The 23068-nt window shown below is 30.6% G+C and overlaps 2 protein-coding genes across 11 annotated transcripts in view; one reads left to right on the top strand and one right to left on the bottom strand.

The window, feature by feature from the left end:
• The window catches only part of LOC139523720 (centrosomal protein of 89 kDa-like), a 43982-nt gene extending 39382 nt beyond the window's left edge, over window positions 1-4600 (top strand). For all 8 annotated transcript variants that reach the window (XM_071317951.1, XM_071317946.1, XM_071317948.1 and 5 more), the window contains one exon: window positions 497-4600. In XM_071317951.1, the coding sequence (XP_071174052.1) occupies window positions 497-671 (175 nt within the window). In that variant the 3' untranslated portion in view covers window positions 672-4600. The remainder of the gene's footprint in view (window positions 1-496) is intronic.
• Window positions 4601-7095: 2495 nt separating this feature from the next.
• Window positions 7096-23068, bottom strand: part of LOC139523721 (CD109 antigen-like) — a 39118-nt gene continuing 23145 nt past the window's right edge. For 2 of the 3 annotated variants that reach the window (XM_071317954.1, XM_071317956.1), the window contains exons 26-34: window positions 22453-22627; window positions 21832-21933; window positions 19035-19215; window positions 18352-18767; window positions 17933-17995; window positions 16164-16306; window positions 15606-15780; window positions 14882-14987; window positions 7096-9595 (exon numbers count right to left, since the gene is read on the bottom strand). In XM_071317954.1, coding sequence (XP_071174055.1) covers window positions 9408-9595; window positions 14882-14987; window positions 15606-15780; window positions 16164-16306; window positions 17933-17995; window positions 18352-18767; window positions 19035-19215; window positions 21832-21933; window positions 22453-22627 — 1549 coding nt within the window. In that variant the 3' untranslated portion in view covers window positions 7096-9407. The remainder of the gene's footprint in view (window positions 9596-14881; window positions 14988-15605; window positions 15781-16163; window positions 16307-17932; window positions 17996-18351; window positions 18768-19034; window positions 19216-21831; window positions 21934-22452; window positions 22628-23068) is intronic. The other variant, XR_011664675.1, reaches the window with a different exon arrangement.

Genomic DNA, 23068 nt, shown 5'->3' on the forward strand with positions numbered 1-23068 from the left:
ATGAAGTTGTTTTCAATCAGCAGTTTTAATTAAATGGAAATTATTAAAAGAGGCTTCTTGGTAAACATTTTGAATGAGTTGTCTTTACAAAAATTCAGAGAAGTAACAAAATATTTAGATAAGTTGCTCACTTTCAAAATAAATTAATGAGGGGCGTAAAGGGGGGTATCTGCACAGAGGAACGCAAAATAAAATTGCCATTTCACACGATTGAACAATTGAAAATTGCTCGCACATTGATCTTTTGATCGATTTCACAAAACACAATGAATAACGAACCCTTTTCACGGCTGCACTTGAAATAAAAATGACAAAACTAGTTACACGAAAATAATACTTTACCGCCCTCATTAATGCATTTGAATTATTTCTTATCAAGTGTCTTGATGACATGTTTTTTTCTCCTTTTCATAAGAGGAAGATACATTTATATACTCTTCTTTCTTTAACTATGAATAAAGATGACCTAATTTTTGTGTATTTCTTTTTTTTGCAGAGATGCAGAAGATGAACTTGAAGTGATGTGGCAGGCAGCACATAATGAAAATGAACGAATGAAAGACGTTTTACACAAAACTGTTAGACAACTACGCCAACATGAAGCTTTATCAGATGCCATGGATAGGGCGGAGCCTAAAGAGATTGTCCATGTGTCGTCTGATAAACAATGATCTCCAGTTATCTCCCTTGTCAATTCTCAGTCCAAATGATATCAGTAGAAAAGTAAAATTAAGATTTTATATCTTAAAGTCTTTTAATTCTTGTGGAATTCAAAATCATAAACAGGAATTCTAATGTTAACATCATGGAATGGGTATTTCTGTGTTGAATGGAAATATTTCACCAGTTTGAATTCTCATGAAGATTGCATCAGAAAGTGCTAATATATGAATGGAAGAAAATCATATTAGCAGATTTTTTACTCAGGAAATCATGGGAAAATTGTTAAGAAATGTCAGTTACCTGAAGAAAGAAATGGCATACAAAGATATATATATTTCTTTTTTGTTCTGTAAAAGCAAAAACTAATGTTTATTTGTATCACAAGCATGTGGTGTACAATACAAATAGAAGATGTAACCTTGAAAAACAAAAGATTCTTTTACTCTTAAGTTTTCTTTTTAATTGATCTAATGATGCATACCTAATTTACTAATGTATTAAGCATTGGTTTCTCTTATTTTAAGCCAGTTTTTATTTTTCTAATATTTTTTTTCATATTTTACACATCAAACATTATGCACACAATGTAATTTCATTGTAGATTAAAATTCAAATATCTATTATTAATCTCTGGTTTAGTAGGAATAAAGTCCAGTATGCTTTATAACAACACAAAAAGAGAACTCAAGTTTTTACAGATCTTCAGAATTCAGAAAAGAATATTGAAATTCACCTTTTACCATGTCTGAAAATTAGTAAAACAGATTCTACCACTTTGTTAAGTGTGGTACTACAATTCATCTGCACTATAGGTCAAGAATTAAATTTTTTGAATTGATGAAATGTTATATCCCACCTGATACAGTGATGGAATCTTCTTTTTATAATGTTTACCTACAAGGAACATATAAATACACAATGCCAAAATGTTTATAACTGTTATTTTCTATTATACTTTTAAAATTTTATGAGCTCCCTTTCTAAGGGAGTGGATTGATCTTTTTCAGGATGTCTGGATTTGGCCTTATTTTTTAATGGAATTATTGATATACACTTCTTTGGATTATTGTTTAATTTCTTGCAATCCGGCAAAGAATGCTTTATATATTTCGGGGAACTGATTATTCAGTATTTGTTTTCTGGAAATTCAGATTGACACCCCTTCCAACTCTATCCCTCTTCAACCAGATCTCCTTTTTTAAATGTTTTAAACAGTATGGTAAAGATACTGTTTTGTAGATATACTGATATAAGCTACATATATATGTAAGTCATGTAAGTAAAGTCTTTTGACAAACACTAAAGAATATAGCTACAATACAGCCTAATTCTGTGCATCTTGGAATTGGTTGTATATATTAAATGTCAAAATGTTTCTGTTATTCGATAAGCTCAATTAGGACTAAACACCTTTATATGTTATATTTATGGATATTTTTATAATTGCTGTGTCCTTTTCAATTTTTATAGTCCAGCTATGTAGCAAAGGTTTTGTGTCCAACACTAATAAAAGCACAAACACACCAAATTATAACATACTTTCTTTTAAAATTTATAAGAAGGATCATCAAAAAAATTGGTCAGAGTTGAAATAAAAGTTGCTTAGCATGCTCATATAAAACACTCATAATTTATGTACAGCAAAATTTCATTTATCTGTTTTATTTCAGCTGTTACAATTTTTTCCAAACTTGAATGCATTTATCAATGATATGAAAAGATATAAAATGATTATTTTATTATTGCTTTGTTTAATTAAAAACTAATGACATGTTATCTTCATATAATAATATGGGTGTCTTCCTTATGCCTGCATTTAAATTGTACCAAATGCATTTTCAAACTTGTGTATATCAAGCCAGCTTATCATGTGATCATTTATTAAACTTATTTATGTTTGCCAGATAGTAGTCAGAAGTATATACAGACTTTTATTTTTTGCATTAAAAACACACATATTTGATTTGTTGATTTAATCAATCCTGCTTAAACCCCTTTTGAAAACATGTTATTTGGTGAGTTCTTGCATTCATATTTTGCTGTACCTATGATATCCAAGAAAATTATTATTAAATTAATCCATGCTAGGTTTATCAGAATCATTAAATGTTTGCATTATGAGAATATACTTACTTGATGTAAATAAACTATAGCAGATTTGTTTGTTATGGTGCTGTAAGAAAAAGGCAGCAGACATACTCATATGTAAATGAAAGCTTGTGGCCAAAACACATTTCACATTTATATGCTTTAGGTAGTACATAAAACATTGTGATTGATTGTATAAATAATATGAAATTTAATCAAATTCAAAGCAACATCTTTCCATTTGTTTTAAAGTAATACTAATTAGTTAATAAACATTTGCACCATGCAACAAATATTTGAAAAGCTATTGACCCGTTCATCCATAATGACGCCTTTTGATGCCACCCTTTTTACTCAACAATGACGCCTTTTAACGCCTGTGTAGTGCCTCTGTTGAAAAGTCTTACCAAAGACAAATTTAAATCAGATTTAATAAAATTTGTATCTAATATAAAAAGAATATTCATGAGAATATCTGATTGGAAATTCATTGATGAAAAATTCGTTTTACCAATGCACTTTAATACTTTAAACCTGATGATTTTTTTTTTTTCATTAAAAAAAATCCTATGCGAATCAAGTATGTAAAAAATAATTCCCATGGAGAAAAGGGTTTAAAAAGATAAAATGTTCTGTTGGCTAAATTTGACGAATAAATTTATTTAAATGCGCTACCTTTAGACCATTAGGTGGTCAGTGCCGTAGTACATTTATTATGCACACCTATTACATTTCTTATACAAGGGGACATTTTACTTGGTTTTTTTTCCAAAATTGCCAGATCCAAATATTTATATACCTAAATAGTTAACATTTTATGTGCTGAGCTATAGTCTAGTACATTGATTTAACGCTAGATAAATTCATCATTGTTAATTTCTGTCAGATCTAGAGCACCAAGAAACAAATTTACTCTGAATCTGTTCAGAGAAGTGTCACGAGTCACGACCAAAGGGTTCTATGATGCAATTGAAATCAATTTCACATGCTGCAAGAATAAATTCTATAAATTGTATACTGCTTTTCTTTAAAATGAAATCATGATTGAGATGTTTGTAAGTACACATTCAATTGTTTGAATCTAATTTGGAACATTTTGATCAAGTTAAGCAATAGTCATTTTGAAACTAATTTTATTTTTGAAATGTGTTTATATAATCTATATGTATACTTATGATTATTTAAGAAATCACACACTTCTCCCATGTGTAAAATTTATTGCATTTTTCGATATTTCGTGCCCTTTTGTGTTGAATTTTATGTTGATTTGGGAGAAGGTGCCATTATAACAGAATTAATATCCTGTTTCCTAATTGTATACATAAATCCATGTAACAGTTAAAAACAATTACATGATGGAAATTTTAAAGATGTTTTTATGGAAAGCAGGTTTTTTAAAATATTTTTCATTGTTGTTATTTGGGCAAATATCTAGTTTTTTTATATTAGATTTCAAAGTAGCAAAAAGTAAAATGAAATTCTAGATTATTTGCTTTGAAATCAAAGAAAAACAAATGTTGGTCTGATCACTGCATGCTTTCTTAAAAGTAAAATCATATACATTTGAAATATTAGTCTTATCTTTGGGGAAAATTTTACTATTAAATTATTCCTTATTCATTTACCTCAATTTGATTTTAGGCAATTCATTAACTTTTTCCGAAAAGAATTTGCTATTTTCATTTTATCCATCATGATTTTAATATTTATTTTCTTGTTATTTCTATCACTTCGCACATATTCATCTGTGATTATTGTTATATTTATGAATATACATTTATTTTTATGTTGTTGCATGTTATCATTTGTCATAAAATCACTTTTTATAGCAATAAATATTTTTTATTAATATGAGTCTTTTTCTTGTAACTTTGAACCAGATAAATCATTCAATATTTAGAAAAATAGTTTTCAAAAAATAGATCTCATAGAAATAGTTAAAGAATACATTCAATCTTTTATGGTAATACTCTTTACAAAACACAAAAATGTAATCATTCACCTCAAAAGCTAACCAAACCTTTAAACAGACTTATTCAGACATTACTGCCAAAATATTACAGAACAAAGGAAAGCATACAAAACATAGAAACTCGAGCTGAGCTGATCTGGATGGGGTGATCCGTCTCAGATCACCCCGGGTACAACAAAGGAACTGTGATGTAAGTGGTTATATGTGTATTCATTTAAATGCTTTGGACAATATTATGCATAGTTTGCAAAATTAATATTCTAATGCAGATTCTTTGAGCCTCATGTTTTAGGTATTACTGCTCTTCGAGTAAAACTTTTCCCTTTAGAGCAGTTCTTTATTATCTGAGCAAAATTCTGCTACATAGTTTTGTGAAATACTTTTGTCTGGTGAAGATATTTTTTCTTTACATCCCAGCTCCATTGTTCTATCATGGGTGATCTGAGACGGATCCCCCTCTACCAGATCACACAAGCTTTAGTTTTTGTTTTGAATGTTTTCCTTTGTTTTGTAACCATTTGGCGGGAATGTCTAATCCACAATAAAACTTAGAATTATTTATACAGAAAAGACTAACTATCCAAATTTATGTAGAAAAATCCAGTGTCTATGCTGGCATTCAAACTCAAGACCGTAAGCATATCAACCCATGAATCAAACCTCTACACCAGGACAACTGGATACAAAACTCAATGTTTATTTTATATACTTAAACATTGTATCCAGGCTCATTTAAGGTATATACTATATAAGATATATAAAGTATATAATAAGGATTGTGTGGCGTTCTAAACCAGATTTTATGAAATGTAAATAGTTTTTTTTTAACTTGTCCCAAAAAAGCTGGGATGTGAAATAGTTATCCCATGAGGGCTTGCTGTGTCAGTGTAAGATCATCCTGATGGCCAGAGGCCAGAGGGTGATCATACTCTGCTCTGGCCATCAGGATGATCTTACACTGACACAGCAAGTCCTCATGGGATAACTATTACACACAGCCAGTAAATCAAGTGTGAAGTGAGTAGTTTTTAGTGTTAAGATTAACCTGTATTTCAGGTGTGAATTTGACTCCAAATCAGTTAGAATTGATCTTAAGACCTGTATTTTTTCCTAAGAATTTTTTGGGGACATGTGTTTGAAAGTTAATTAGGAATTGAAGGTGTTATTTATGTTATTATGTTATTATCAATTACTACAATGTGATCTATTATGGATTTTAAACTTTTAGTTCCATAAAATCAGGAACATGGAACTTTTGCTAAAACCATGAAAATTGATACCAACAAATTAAAGTACAGTATATGAAATAAGTCGTTTATCAAATACAGGAATTTCAATTCTGAAGATGCATGAAAAATTCGCCACTGAACATTAAGGATGTACTTACGTGAGGTAAGGTGAAAATTAATAAATCAAGAATTTAAAATTGATATGATAAGCTGGTAGAGCATTCGTTAAGGATAAAAATAAGCTAAAATTATTGATAGGTCATGGACCTCCTTTTCGACATATTTGTGATTTAAAATATGGCGGGAAAAGGCTGACTCTGACTTTTACCTTATATTTGCATTGGTATTTGGGTCTCAAAACAAAATAAAGAAAATCAAGAATCTTCTAAAATTTTGGTAAATGACCTTTCATGAGCTATTAAGTCTTATATGAAAAATAAATGGGTGTTATGGCGCAAAATATTTTACCTTGTATTGTAAGGAAAAACACCAAGGATTCCAAACATTTGACACAAATTCCAAAACCTCACCTAAGCACATCCTTAAGCAAATAACTGTTTAACAATATAGCAAATAGTGTTTTCCCATCATGCATTGTCTATGAAAAATACATTTTACCTAAAAAAAATAACCTGACCCCTTGAGCACAAAATGAAATCAGAATCTAGTTGAGTTTAATCTGAAAACTTCATATGACCACTGAAGTGTGAAAATATGATCAACCATGGAGGCTATGACATGTTACAGATTGACATTTACTTAATAAAAATGGATTAAATTATACTGATTCAGCAGTTCAATACAATCAGCCACTGCAAGACTAAAAGGGCATGTAGATAACAGATTATGGAAGACAACAGAGAAACATTCAAGGATTGAAGAGATCAGCATAATATTTTGAGAAAGGATTTTAATAATATTTTAAGAATATAAAGCAGGTGAATTCTCTGGCAATCACAGCATACAACAGCATACAATCAGAATTGGATTTCTTGGAACCTGCTAAAATTCTGACTTGTTTTAAGAAAAAAATGGTTTACTTCTTTCAAATTGTGACTTGGATGGAGAGTTGTCTCATTGGCACTCATACCACATCCTCTTATATCTGTATAAGCTAAGGCAATAAATAACAAACGAAACAAGTTCATCATTATTAAAATATTTATTTCCATTATATTAAGGAATGTTGATTAAATGTATAAAAACATCTTTTTTTATTACAATTTTACATATGTATAGTAATTACAAAAACTAGATTTACGTAAAAGGTTTAAAATAAAAACAATTAAATGTCATTTCTACAAATGAAACATGTACAATATGGAATGACATTTATTATGAAATTTCATTTTGCAAACGCTGATGTGTGATATATCATCAATATTTGCTATACAAATGTTAATATGAAAATTAAAGGATACAAATGTATGTTTCATCTCCATAAAAAATTATCCAGATTATGCTTTAATGTATTTTGATTGACATGCCTATTTGCATTTTTCAGAAATAGATTTATGCGAGGGAAACAGTAATATCAATATGCTATTAAACAAATGAAATTCTAATCTGGTAAACAAAAATGTATTACACATGTATGCCATTTCCATCTTTTATATGAATGTTTATAACTTCTCTGTAACCTTTGTACTTGCATGGTTTTATGAGAAATAAACTACACTAAACTTCTGGATAACACTTTGTAAGGATAATGAAAGCACTCTGAAATTACAGCACATTTATACATCAGATATGAATATATATATACATAGGGGAAAAGAACAAATATAATATGGCACTGAAAAGTGGTTTTTCATATTCTTAATGAAATAAAGATTTATTATACAGTAAAATCAAAGTTTTTGAGTATGTAATTCAAAATTTGCAGAAACCTTCATAATTTTGTACCAACTTACTCTTCTTTTTCTACCTTTTTCCTGTCAACTTTCATTTTGTTTCCAAAATATACAAAATGAGAAAAAACACAGCACAAAAATTAAAGAGGGCATACATTTGTATCCTCTTATATTGTTGAAATTAACACTGATCAGTGGATGTATTACTCAAATCAAGGCATGTGAATTCATTCATGAAATAGTCTTTTATTAATCAATCTGTTTGTACCTTTGGTCCCTTTTTTTCTTAAGTTCAAATGATTAAAGGTTTAATATATACAAAATGATATCTACAATATATACAAAATGTGTAATCCTCAAACATAAATATATATATATATGTTATTTGTAATCACTCAATCAGCACATATATGACAATTTAAATAGAAGAAGTTATGAATCAAACCAAAACAACATTGCTGCTTTTCTTACAATGACAGAAGTATTCAAGGTACAACCTTAGTAAAGAAAAAAGGCCTTTTAAACAAGATCAACACTTCAGCAATGGAATTGTAGTCCCTGGTCAGGGGATTAATAATATTTTCTATAAAAAAGACCTTTAAATTTAAAATAATTTTGTGTCCAATAATAAAATCCATTTTATAATTCATCAATATAGATATGCAGACAATGCCTCTCAATATTGAAATGTTAGGAATGTGAAAAAGATAACCTGCTAAAAAGTCACTTTGATTATCATATTTTGTAAAGTAAATTCAAGTTCAAAATTATAATATGAAATATATATAAAGGAAATGTGATATGTTTCAATAAATTCAAAATAAATTCATTTAAAAAATATGATACAAAACTCGAAATGCTTGTAAAAAATGGAATGTCACAAGAATATGATATGTTTGATACCTATCACTAACCTTTAATTGATGAATGTAAAATCATAAACAATCATGAAATGAAGTATTTGATTAAGGCGAAACAATTTATAATATGTACATCTTTTGGAATTCTAGATTTCCATATGTATATCTATTATCTTGGTTATACAAATTTCCCACAACTACAATTATACCTCTTATGTGCTCATTTAAAAAAACTTAGAGAACTACCATTTAACTCTGAAGAGGGGGGTTGAGGTCTATTTTCAAATATCCTAGAATACATATAAATTTACATTAAACACCCAAATTCATTATTCTTTTTTTATAATTTCACCTGTGCAAGCAATAAAAAAGTTTAGCCAAAATTTCTCAGAAGCAGTTTTACCTGAGAACCAAATATTAGTCTTAAATTAATAGCACAAATATAATAAAGACACAAATATAACAACCTTTGATTTAAAAAAAAATCTTCCATTGCATAACATTTGGTATGAATCACAGGGTTCATTTACAAATATATGATTTCAAATTATGTTTCATAAAGTCAACAAAAAGAAGTGTTCAATGAATTATAATGAATGGACAGTTTGAGAAATGATGAATTCATATATGTACATAATGAAGTCCTTTTTGTATATTTTTATGCATAACAGTAATTTCTGAGATATATCAATATTAAAAAACAATAACAATGAGAAGACATTCTGTTACAGGACTGACACTGCTAAGTCACTCTTGATAGATAATGTTTTACAATGAATCCAAGGAAAAGTGTTATCGATGTAAATGTTGCCTTTATCACTGTTGCGACATTGAAGAATGGACAATATGGACACTGGTACGAACCACACACATAACAAATATTCAAGTTGAATAAATCATAAGTTGTGTAGAATCTTGTCCTATGCATTCCTGGAAAAGACAAAACAAAAAATTCATATGCATTATAATAGTGCTCAAAGAAAAGGTTTCAAGTCAACATTATATATATATATATATATATATACATGGTTACAAGGTGAAATATCTTCTCTAACTCTTCGTCAATTTATCCCTTTCCGCGCCCATTGTATAACAAAATTTAATCAATGTGTGGTTCGTTTGATCTCAGTTCTTCATTGGTTAAAATCTGATTATGACGTCAAATTTTCTTGCTTTCCTCTGAATTTCCTATTGTGACGGCATGAAAAAAGGTACCATGCCTGATGACGTCACATAGAAAGAACACATCTTTTTGCAGATCATACGAAAAGAAGGAATACGTTTGCCTGCATATTGTTTAAAAATCATTAGAGAAACAGGTTCTACCACCAAAACTTGATGCATTGGTAGAATCTATATTTATCAGTATTGCTATAATCTATTATTGTACACAGAATTTAAGGATTTTGTATGTCCAGCATGCAATTTTCATCCCTATACTAATATATTAATATTCAATCAATAGCTAAAATTTAAGTGCTTACTAAAAATTTGACTAAAACAAGCAAAAAGAATAATCTTCTAGTGCATCTTTTTGTCTCTGGTGGAGAGTTGTTTCATTGGCAATCATACCACATCTTTTTATCTTTATTTGACAGGTGATCAGTTGATGGCACACACAAAAACAAGAGGCTCTCAAGAGCCTGAATCGCTCACCTTAATTCTTTTGGTTAAATCTCTCATCAATGATTATTTTGGCTTTTCAATTTATTTAAATGTTTTTTGGATCGTCCTATTTTCTTCAAAAGCCCAAAAAAATAATCATTTTCTCCTATCTTCTATTTTAGCCATAGGAGCTATGTTTCTTGACATACAAGGAAATAAAATATAAAATTTATACTAGATACTCTGAAACTCATTTAGCCTAAGTTTGGCTGAAATTGATACAGCAGTTTCAAAGGAGAAGATTTTTTAAAGTAAGTCAACATGATGAACAAATTGTGAAAAAAGTCTTTAAAGGGCAATAACTCCTTAAGGGGTCAATTGACAATTTTGGTCAAATTGACTTAATTGAAGATCTTACTTTGCTGAACATTATTGCTGTTTACAGTTTATTTCTATCTATAATTATATTCAAGATAATAAACAAAAACAGCAAAATTTCTTAAAAAATTACCAATTCAGGGGCAGCAACCCAACAACAGGTTGTCTGATTCATCTGAAAATTTCAGGGCAGATAGATCTTGACCTGATAAACAATATTACCCAACGTCAGATTTGCTCTAAATGCTTTGGTTTTTGAGTTATAAGCCAAAAACTGCATTTGACACCTATGTTCTATTTTTAGCAATGGCGACCATGTTTGTTGATAGATCATAACTTCGGATACAATTTACAAACTAGATACCCTAAGGAACATTCAGTTAAAGTTTGGAAGTATTTGGCCCAGTAGTTTCAGAGGAGAAGATTTTTGTAAAAGATTACTAAGATTTACGAAAAATGGTTAAAAATTGACTATAAAGGGCAATAACTCCTAAAGGGGTCAACTGACCATTTCCGTCATGCTGACTTATTTGTAAATCTTACTTTGCTGAACATTATTCCTGTTTACAGTTTATCTCTATCTATAATAATATTCAAGATAATAACCAAAAACAGCAAAATTTCCTTAAAATTACCAATTCAGGGGCAGCAACCCAACAACAGGTTGTCTGATTCATCTGAAAATTTCAGGGCAGATAGATCTTGACCTGATAAACAATAATACCCCATGTCAGATTTGCTCTAAATGCTTTGGTTTTTGAGTTATAAGCCAAAAACTGCATTTGACCCCTATGTTCTATTTTTACCAATGGCGACCATGTTTGTTGATAGATCATAACTTCGGATACAATTTACAAACTAGATACCCTAAGGAACATTCAATTAAAGTTTGGAAGTATTTGGCCCAGTAGTTTTAGAGGAGAAGATTTTTGTAAAAGATTACTAAGATTTACGAAAAATGGTTAAAAATTGACTATAAAGGGCAATAACTCCTAAAGGGGTCAACTGACCATTTCCGTCATGTTGACTTATTTGTAAATCTTACTTTGCTGAACATTATTCCTGTTTACAGTTTATCTCTATCTATAATAATATTCAAGATAATAACCAAAAACAGCAAAATTTCCTTAAAATTACCAATTCAGGGGCAGCAACCCAACAACGGGTCGTCTGATTCATCTGAAAATTTCTGGGCAGATAGATCTTGACCTGATAAACATTATTACCCCATGTCAGATTTGCTCTAAATGCTTTGGTTTTTGAGTTATAAGCCAAAAACTGCATTTGACCCCTATGTTCTATTTTTAGCAATGGCGACCATGTTTGTTGATAGATCAAAACTTCGGATACAATTTATAAATTAGATACCCTAAGGAACATTCAGTTAAAGTTTGAAAGTATTTGGCCCAGTAGTTTCAGAGGAGAAGATTCTTGAAATAGTTTATGACGACAGACGACGGACGACGACGGACGACGACGGACGCCAAGTGATTGCATAAGCTCACTTGTCCCTTCGGGACAGGTGAGCTAAAAATCAAATAAGAAATATTACTCATTACGATTGTACATAGGATCTCCACAGAGGGCAGAGGGAAATAACTGGTTTATCTAGTAGTAATTTAAAAAATTCGTAAGGGTTCCACGGAACCCGGTGTCTCGCCTACTTTTTCTGTTAATCACAGACTCAACAAAAATGAGGAAAAACATCAATAAAAATTTCCCTCACGATACTGTCTTTTGATTGAAAGAAGCTTCCAAGTTTGGTAAAAAAATCCAGGATAGTTTATGAATCTAATAAATGTTTTATAAACTTTAACTGCAGACTGTATGTAATGTTAACTGGAAGAAAAACTAAGTCCATTTATAAGTAAAATACGGAAAAGTAAAAATTTATTTTTACAAAATTTTCTTCTTGATACTATCTTATGATCATAAACAAGCTTCTGTCCAAGTTTGGTAGAAATCCAGGATAGTTTAAGAACATTATAAAAATTTTAAAAACTTAAACCACAGAGTTAATGTTTTGTTTCTGGCAAAAAAACTAAGTCCATTTATAAGTAAAATACGGAAAAGTGAAAATTTATTTTTACAAAATTTTCTTCTTGATACTATCTTATGATCATAAACAAGCTTCTGTCCAAGTTTGGTAGAAATCCAGGATAGTTTAAGAACATTATAAAAATTTTAAAAACTTAAACCACAGAGTGAATGTTTTGTTTCTGGCAAAAAAACTAAGTCCATTTATAAGTAAAATACGGAAAAGTGAAAATTTATTTTTACAAAATTTTCTTCTTGTCAGATACTATCTTATGATCATAAACAAGCTTCTGTCCAAGTTTGGTACAAATCAAGGATAGTTTAAGAACATTATAAAAATTTTAAAAACTTAAACCACAGAGTTAATGTTTTGTTTCTGGCAAAAAAACTAAGTCCATTTATAAGTAAAATACGGAAAAGTGAAAATTTATTTTTACAAAATTTTCTTCTTGATACTATCTTATGATCATAAACAAGCTTCTGTCCAAGTTTGGTAGAAATCCAGGATAGTTTAAGAACATTATAAAAATTTTAAAAACTTAAACCACAGAGTTAATGTTTTGTTTCTGGCAAAAAAACTAAGTCCATTTATAAGTAAAATACGGAAAAGTGAAAATTTATTTTTACAAAATTTTCTTCTTGATACTATCTTATGATCATAAACAAGCTTCTGTCCAAGTTTGGTAGAAATCCAGGATAGTTTAAGAACATTATAAAAATTTTAAAAACTTAAACCACAGAGTGAATGTTTTGTTTCTGGCAAAAAAACTAAGTCCATTTATAAGTAAAATACGGAAAAGTGAAAATTTATTTTTACAAAATTTTCTTCTTGTCAGATACTATCTTATGATCATAAACAAGCTTCTGTCCAAGTTTGGTACAAATCAAGGATAGTTTAAGAACATTATAAAAATTTTAAAAACTTAAACCACAGAGTTAATGTTTTGTTTCTGGCAAAAAAACTAAGTCCATTTATAAGTAAAATACGGAAAAGTGAAAATTTATTTTTACAAAATTTTCTTCTTGATACTATCTTATGATCATAAACAAGCTTCTGTCCAAGTTTGGTAGAAATCCAGGATAGTTTAAGAACATTATAAAAATTTTAAAAACTAAAACCACAGAGTGAATGTTTTGTTTCTGGCAAAAAAACTAAGTCCATTTATAAGTAAAATACGGAAAAGTGAAAATTTATTTTTACAAAATTTTCTTCTTGTCAGATACTATCTTATGATCATAAACAAGCTTCTGTCCAAGTTTGGTAGAAATCCAGGATAGTTTAAGAACATTATAAAAATTTTAAAAACTTAAACCACAGAGTTAATGTTTTGTTTCTGGCAAAAAAACTAAGTCCATTTATAAGTAAAATACGGAAAAGTGAAAATTTATTTTTACAAAATTTTCTTCTTGATACTATCTTATGATCATAAACAAGCTTCTGTCCAAGTTTGGTAGAAATCCAGGATAGTTTAAGAACATTATAAAAATTTTAAAAACTTAAACCACAGAGTGAATGTTTTGTTTCTGGCAAAAAAACTAAGTCCATTTATAAGTAAAATACGGAAAAGTGAAAATTTATTTTTACAAAATTTTCTTCTTGTCAGATACTATCTTATGATCATAAACAAGCTTCTGTCCAAGTTTGGTACAAATCAAGGATAGTTTATGAAAGTTATTAAAATTTTAAAAACTTTAACCACAGAGTGAATGTAATGTTTCCTTGCAGAAAAACTAAGTCCATTTATAAGTAAAATACGGAAAAGTGGAAATTTATTTTCACAACATTTTCTTCTTGATACTATCTTATGATCATAAACAAGCTTCTGTCCTAGTTTGGTACATATCAAGGATAGTTTATGAAAGTTATTAAAATTTTAAAAACTTTAACCACAGAGTGAATGTAATGTTTCCTTGCAGAAAAACTAAGTCCATTTATAAGTAAAATACGGAAAAAATGGAATTTTATTTTTACAAAATTTACTTCTGGATACTTTCTTATGATCATAAACAAGCTTCTGTCCAAGTTTGGTGGAAATTCAGTATAGTTTAAGAAAGTTATTAAAATTTCAAAAACTTTAACCACAGGGTGAATATTTGTGGACGCCGCCGACAACGACGACGCCGACGACGACGGAATGTAGGATCGCTTAGTCTCGCTTTTTCGACTAAAGTCGAAGGCTCGACAAAAATACATACCTGGTTCATAGTAATCATATACTCTCATTCTATTCTGAATAGTCATGTTAGCTACAGGGTACCATCTGTAGGCATCAAACTTCACACAAGTCTTACTGTTATCCAGCTGAAAATTTAGTAAAAATTCATTAAGCATGACTTCTTCATGCATGCTGATTTTCTCAACAAATTCATATATATATATATATATTCACTCATGCTTAGTGCAATTTTTTTACTTATTTTTCAGTTTTAGGAACAATCCATTTAATGTTTAACATGTTTTGTTCGTTATCGTTCTTTGCCTCTTAACCTTTTTTATTTTTGGCCATTATGTTATTTTTTTTACTTATGATTTTCCAATTGCCCCCCTGCCCCAATGTTTTCTTCTCTCTTTTTTTCCAATAAAGAATTAAATATTCTATACTTTTCAATTTCTGTCAAATTTAACTGATTAATTCACCTGAACTAACATTCAATATATTTTAATTGACCAGATTAAAACTAAATTTAAATTTGAAAATATGTCAGGAATCCAATTGCATAAATTTCAATAAGCTCTTCCTCTTTCTTTACCTCAGCCTATTACCTATTTATCAAAATTAGTTTTTGAAATCAGACCCTATTTTACTGAATATCCTATAAAAATTAAACCTATTAATCGATTCAATATTCCAAATGGTCTGAAGACATGAACTTCAATTCAATATACTGCTAAACATTTTTTTCTTCTTCAAATACTTACATAACTAAAATACAGGACGACTTTCCTGGCATAGTACTCTGCTCTCTTCAGATTAGCAGGTACTCCTTGTCGTACTATATTTCTCAGGGTATGATTCATCACAACATAACCAGAGGGAACGTCAATCTCTAACACACTTAGTCCAGCTTGTTTACTTCTGGTTTGATACACCCAACTATAACAGACAATTAAAATGTCATCTATTGGCAATTTTTTTTTATTATCAAAAACATGACAAAAATTATACAGAAAATATAATCTTTCTTTAAAATTTATTTTTTCTATACCAACAAAAACAAATGAATCCATAGAGAAAAACATAGGAAGGAGAAGCACTATTGCAAATGGAGCTACGTACATCATTCTGGAAAATAAAGGGATAACTACCACAACTGAAAAGCATATTTTATCTAGTTTAAGTTATATCAAATATAATAAAATTGGTTTGAATACAACTGTGTTTTTAGTTTCACTAGTTTTTTCACCTTAAAGTTTTAGCATTTGTGTTACATGTTTTATTGGACCTCTCTCTCTTTGCTCTAACAAAAAGTAACATACCTCACACAAGGATGTAGAGTCAAGATAGAATTATTCCTGCCACTAAATTTGGGTTCATCATCCAGATAGAGATCGTAGAATGTTTGAAAGTCAACTGTTTCCCGAACTTTCTCTTCCCATTCTACATTTACTGTTGTTGTCAGCTAAACAAAATAATTTAAAAATGTGAATTAAAAACTTTTTTGCTGTCAGGAATGACAGACAATATGTAACAAAACTTATCATATTGGTTGCATTGAGATACTGTGATTTCCAAGTCAAGTAAAAACTAATAATTTCACATGAAATAATTGTGTAATTTCACTTCTCACAAAGGTCGTGTCAAGACGGTGTCAATGATGTTGATCCAAAACATAGAGAAAATATGAAGAAGGAGATACTTCCTTGCACTTTTTACGTTATTTGATACAACAAACTTATCAAGTTTCAATAGACATGTTTTGAGCTCTGATATTCATTTGTGGAACAATTTCTAAACTAGAGGCTCTCAAGAGCCTGTGTCGCTCACCTGTTAATGTGTTTACTGATGTTGGCCATCTTCGTTGGTAGGCGGGGTCATTAGACACTTTTTTAAAATAGATACCCTAGTATTATGATTGTAGCCAAGTTTGGTTAAATTTGGCCAAGTTGTTTTAGAAAAGATTTTTATACAAGTTACAAAAATGACGAAAAGTTGTTCAATATTGACTATAAAGGGCAATAACTCCTTAAGGGGTCCTCTAACAATTTTGATCATGCTGACTTATTTGTAGATCTTACTTTGCTGAACATTATTGCTGTTTACAGTTTATCTCTATCTATAATAGTATTCAAGATAATAACCAAAAACTGCAAAATTTCCTTTAAATCACCAATTTTAGGGCAGCAACCCAACAACAGGTTGTCCGATTCAACTCAAAATTTGTGAGGGGATATATCTTATTCTGATGAACATTTAAATCTTGAAAGATTTGCCCTAAATGTCTTAGTTTCAAAGATATAAAGCAAAAACTGCATTTTACCACTATGTTCTAATTTTAGCCATGTCGGCCATTTTGTTTGGTAGGCTGGGTCATCGGACACATTTTTTAAACTATAAACCACAATGATAATTGTGGTCAAGTTTGGTTAAATTTGGCAAAGTAGTTTTGGAGAAGAAGATTTTTAGAAAAGTTACAAAAAATGACGAAAAGTTGTTAAAAATTGACTATAAAGGGCAATAACTCCTTAAGGTGTCAACTGACAATTTTGGTCATGTTGACTTATTTGTAGGTCTTACTATGTTGAACATTATTGCTGTTTACAGTTTATCTCTATCTATAATAGTATTCAAGATAATAACCAAAAACTGCAAAATTTCCTTAAAATAACCATTTCACAGGCAGAAACCCAACAACAGGTTGTCCTATTCATCTGAAAATTTCAGGGCAGATAGATCTTCACCTGATCAATTATTTTACCCCATGTCAGATTTGCTCTAAATACTTTGGTTTTTAAGTTATAAGCCAAAAACTGCATTTTACCCCTATGTTCTATTTTTAGCCCTGGCGGCCATCTTGGTTGGTTTGACGGGTCACGCCACACATTTTTTAAACTAGATACCCCAAGGATGATTGTGGCCAAGTTTGGTAGAATTTGGCCCAGTAGTTTCAGAGGAGAAGATTTTTGTAAAAGTTTACGGACGACGGACGACAGACGACGGACGCAGGACGACGGACGCCAAGTGATGAGAAAAGCTCACTTGACCTTTCAGGACAGGTGAGCTAAAAATGAAATATATATCAACAAACCTGCAACATAGCTCTTCCAATACCTAAAGCAGTGACTGAGGCTTGACCATATACATTAGGAATCTGGAAAATGCAAAATTGTGGTAAAATCAGAATTTAATCAAACATCAACTTTTATCACATGGAATAGACCAATAGCAAAACGTTATCATCATCATTAAAGTATCATGGCTGTAGAAATGTCCTTTTTTATGTATTGGTAAAATGTTTTACATACACCCATATTGCAAAATTATCGAAAACAAAAATAAAGCCTAAATTTGTATATTTGTTTACCAATAAGTGAAGCCTAAATTTTGATTTTTTTAACATTAGCATATAAAATGTGTATTTAATCAAATTATTTTAACGTAGTGGTACCATAAATAAGCCAAAATTAAATCTTCTAAACATTAAGATATAAAATATGTATATCTTACTGATGCCTGTTGTGTGTTGGTATAATTATCTTTAAGTAGATAAAGGTATTTCATCCATCCATGAGTAGCAGACGACTGCAGCTGTATTTGCATGTTGAATACATTTCTGTTTGGATCAATCCTGGTGAATTCACTCAGCGCTTCCATAGCAACCAGTGTGTCCTGAGTGGATGCAAAAGCACCAAAATAATTCCTCATAAACTGAAGCCACCTCATCATGGAGTCACGTTCCTGCTTAGTGTTACTGGACTGTTGATTTTTTTCATGATTCATGTAAGCCAATAAGGCATAGGCAGTACTCTGAACAGCATATCCATCATTAACCAGAGGCAGTCTAGGTAGAAGGTATCGGACTGTGTTTATAAAGGTGGATGGATTGTCACGGACTACATCGTCAGCAAAATAGGTTTCTTTACCTGAAAATACATTTGTTTGATGATTGTTATGGATTTGTTTTTAAAATTCTCTTACATGTACATCATATATAGTGTACTTGGTCAATTTCAATAATAATAATAGTTTAACCAAGTTGTTCTTTGGGCATCTAGATGTTTCTTTTGCTGATAAGTAACAAATCAGAAATTTTCTTACATAAAAAAATTACAGCTGTACTGTACGGCACCGAATGCGGCACCCCTTAATGTTAACAAAAATAAGATCATTCCTACTGTATATGTATTTACCTGATCGCTTTTGATCCATCAGTTTATTATATAACGTCTGACTGTTTTGTTGACTCAGAGACAGTGCATAAGCTGATATTGCCATATGAAATACTTCCTGGGATTCACCGATTTCTGTCGCTCTCTTGGACAAATACTCTGATGCTCTTTGTGCTGCCTTTGTTATACAACTCTGGGCATCCTAAAATAAAATCATATTCAATATGTTAAATTACTATTGCTATTGGTTAACCAAAAAAAATCTGTTTCTGATATATTGAAGCTATAATTTGACCTTTTTTATATGTCAACAATTATGTGATACAGTGTTTTGATTCAATGCAGGGATCTCCATGGATGAAAATTGAACGATGGAGGAACTTACACATTACAAACCGTGTCTACGCTGTACAGTGTAGCGCGATCGGAAGTATTTTATCCCTCTATACAAGGAATGGTGAACATGCTAAATTATTGCTTATTTAAATTATATTTATTTGAATTTTCATTATAGAATTAGAAGTATCAATATTTTCATTTATTGCCGTTTTTAACCATTCAAATGCCAAGTCTTCATGGTCCCCCTTTAGTCGAGAATGACCAAAAGCTGTCATGAAGGTCCCCATGTAGATTTCTTGTATTTTTGGTAATTGTTATGGGGGTTAAAAATCAAATGATGTGGAGCTTATTTTTCATGGACAGTTGTCAAATTCAGAACCCATTACCGGTATGGCTGATTTGCAGCAACAACAAAACGATTCGTACGGGTTATGTAAAAGGTTAAAGAGATTTGTAAAGCAAACATTGACAAATGAAAACGTTTTTAATGACTTTATCTGTCAAATTGATGCTGTGCAACATGCATCTTTCGAGTCTGAATAGAAACCGGAAACGCGGATGTATCAATTTGATTGTAATATACGAAATGAATTCGGAATTACGATACGATATTTCTTTACAGGAAATATTTAAGTTTTTACTTTTAAACTTTTAAAGTAATTATAAATTATCGTTACAGCAGTATTCAAGTTATTTGCAATGAAATAATATTTACTGTTTTGCGTCTTATTTTGTACTTCTTAAAAAAGGGGGATGCTGATTGCGTAAGTCAAAATAAAGCACGTGTTCTACTTGTTAAACTGTTTTCTTTGTAACTGGATTATTAATTTTTTTATTTAATCTAAATTATCATAATCATTTGCTAAAACTTAGTTGATTAATTCGACAAATGGACGACTATCCTTAGATAAGTATTTTCCTGTGTGGTTTGTTGATCTACCTGTACAAGCTCAGGTACAACTGATTAGCGATCTTAATCCGGATATCCCTCAGGCGTTAGAACTGTATTGGATTATAACATAAAAAGCCTAAGGGTTATGCAATTACATGCATTTGATAATAATTGATAAAAAAATGGCGTCGGGCTGCAAAAAACGATGAAGTTTTGAACGATGGCGGAAGACAATTTAACGATGGCGCAAAACAATTTAACGATGGCGCAAGTCATTTGACGATGGCGCAAGACATTTGAACGATGGCGGGGCGCCATCGTTAAACAGGCCATGGAGATCCCTGCAATCACAATTCTTACTCAATATTTTTTCAATCAGTATCAGTATTTTTAATTGTTACGATACATGTATTTCACATATATCTTTTTACAGGTTGACTTAATTCTATTGATCTCAAAATGAGATACTTATTAATTCTATTGATCTCAAAGTGAGCAATACAGACTGAAATTTATGTTTCATGTTAGATTATGTTCAATTTTATTGAAATCTGGTCGAAGCTATGAAACTGGGAGTTACTGTGTTGGAAGAAAAACTATGGATGAAAAAACAACTGCAGTATATCATAGTACGTCATTTATTAAGGAGTGAATAAAAACTAATCTGGAGCATACTTAATAACTAAGACTTACCCCTGAAGCAGTACCTCATTTATTGAGGAGTGAATAAAAACTAATCTGGAGCATACTTAATAACTAAGACTTACCCCTGAAGCAGTACCTCATTTATTGAGGAGTGAATAAAAACTAATCTGGAGCATACTTAATAACTAAGACTTACCCCTGAAGCAGTACCTCATTTATTGAGGAGTGAATAAAAACTAATCTGGAGCATACTTAATAACTAAGACTTACCCCTGAAGCAGTACCTCATTTATTGAGGAGTGAATAAAAACTAATCTGGAGCATACTTAATAACTAAGACTTACCCCTGAAGCAGTACCTCATTTATTGAGGAGTGAATAAAAACTAAATCTGGAGCATACTTAATAACTAAGACTTACCCCTGAAGCAGTACCTCATTTATTGAGGAGTGAATAAAAACTAATCTGGAGCATACTTAATAACTAAGACTTACCCCTGAAGCAGTACCTCATTTATTGAGGAGTGAATAAAAACTAATCTGGAGCATACTTAATAACTAAGACTTACCCCTGAAGCAGTACCTCATTTATTGAGGAGTGAATAAAAACTAAATCTGGAGCATACTTAATAACTAAGACTTACCCCTGAAGCAGTACCTCATTTATTGAGGAGTGAATAAAAACTAAATCTGGAGCATACTTAATAACTAAGACTTACCCCTGAAGCAGTACCTCATTTATTGAGGAGTGAATAAAAACTAAATCTGGAGCATACTTAATAACTAAAACTTACCCCTGAAGCAGTACCTCATTTATTGAGGAGTGAATAAAAACTAAATCTGGAGCATACTTAATAACTAAGACTTACCCCTGAAGCAGTACCTCATTTATTGAGGAGTGAATAAAAACTAAATCTGGAGCATACTTAATAACTAAAACTTACCCCTGAAGCATCCTTCAATTTATAAAGTGCAATAAGAACATAAGATGTTAAGGGTACTGGATGTCCCATCAACTGTTGGGTTTGCATCTCTTTAAGATGTCCCTATAATAAAACAAAATCTATAGTAAGTAAAATCATACGTTTATCAAACAGACATCTCAAAACATATAGTTTGTTACTCCCATTATTATTTCTTATATAGTTTTGAATAAATGCACTGTGTTTTTACATTCAACTCTCATATTATGTATATTTTTCTAAATATGAGTCTTAAACAAAGCATCTGTATTGTTTGTTGTTAAAATTATTTCTATTAAGTTCAGTTTCTCCATATTCTATAGGATTCAATAATTACCAGACATGTAAAAAATCCAGAGACAAAATTCTGAACTTTTAAAATGCAAGTTCACAGACCTTATTTCATCACTAACTTTGAATTTTTATACAGTATCTTATGAGAAATGCTAAAAATGATTGCTATGCAGCAGCAGAATGTCACTGTTACTTAGTTGATTAGTTTTTTTATCTGTAATGCCACTTTCAGAAGATAGATGAAAAGTTTCCGTTACATTTCGTTCCTCCCTCAAAGTGTGGTAGGAGACGATGAATTATACAACTTACATAAGTTCTGTCATAAATAGGAGCTTTGCTTTCCATAAATTCCCCAGTGACATTGTTCTGTTGACTACAGAGATACAAAGCTATCTTGTTCAATAACTCAATAGGGATAAACATGTCTTTCTCCCACTCTCCAAATCGAGCTTCCTGAAACGTTTTGGCAACAAATGCAGTCAACCTGTAAACAGATATATATCAAATATTGTAGAAATTAAAGAATCTGATACTATGTAGAAAATTTGTTAGCCAATAAATTATATGAAATATGCATTCATCCAAAATTTGCATTTTCCAAGAATAATGCCATAAAAGAATGTTGACCAATTGTATACACCTCTTTTTAAAGCATTTCAAACAGATTTTAAAGACAATGTTTTTTATAATAAATAAAAATCAGGCTGTAATTTCAGAATTAAAGCATCATCATTGGCGGATCCAGGGGGGGGGGGGGGGGGGTAATAAAGAAAAATGTTCATCCAATATATTTCTCAATTATCAGGGGCAGATGGGGGGGGTTCTGGTGGTTGGAACCCCCCTTTTTTTGGCCGATCAAAGCATTTGAATGGGGACATATAGTTGGAACACACCCCCCCCCTCCCCCCATCTGCCCCTGATAATT

Source organism: Mytilus edulis, chromosome 5, assembly GCF_963676685.1.
Source record: "Mytilus edulis chromosome 5, xbMytEdul2.2, whole genome shotgun sequence".
Lineage (NCBI taxonomy): Eukaryota > Metazoa > Mollusca > Bivalvia > Mytilida > Mytilidae > Mytilus > Mytilus edulis.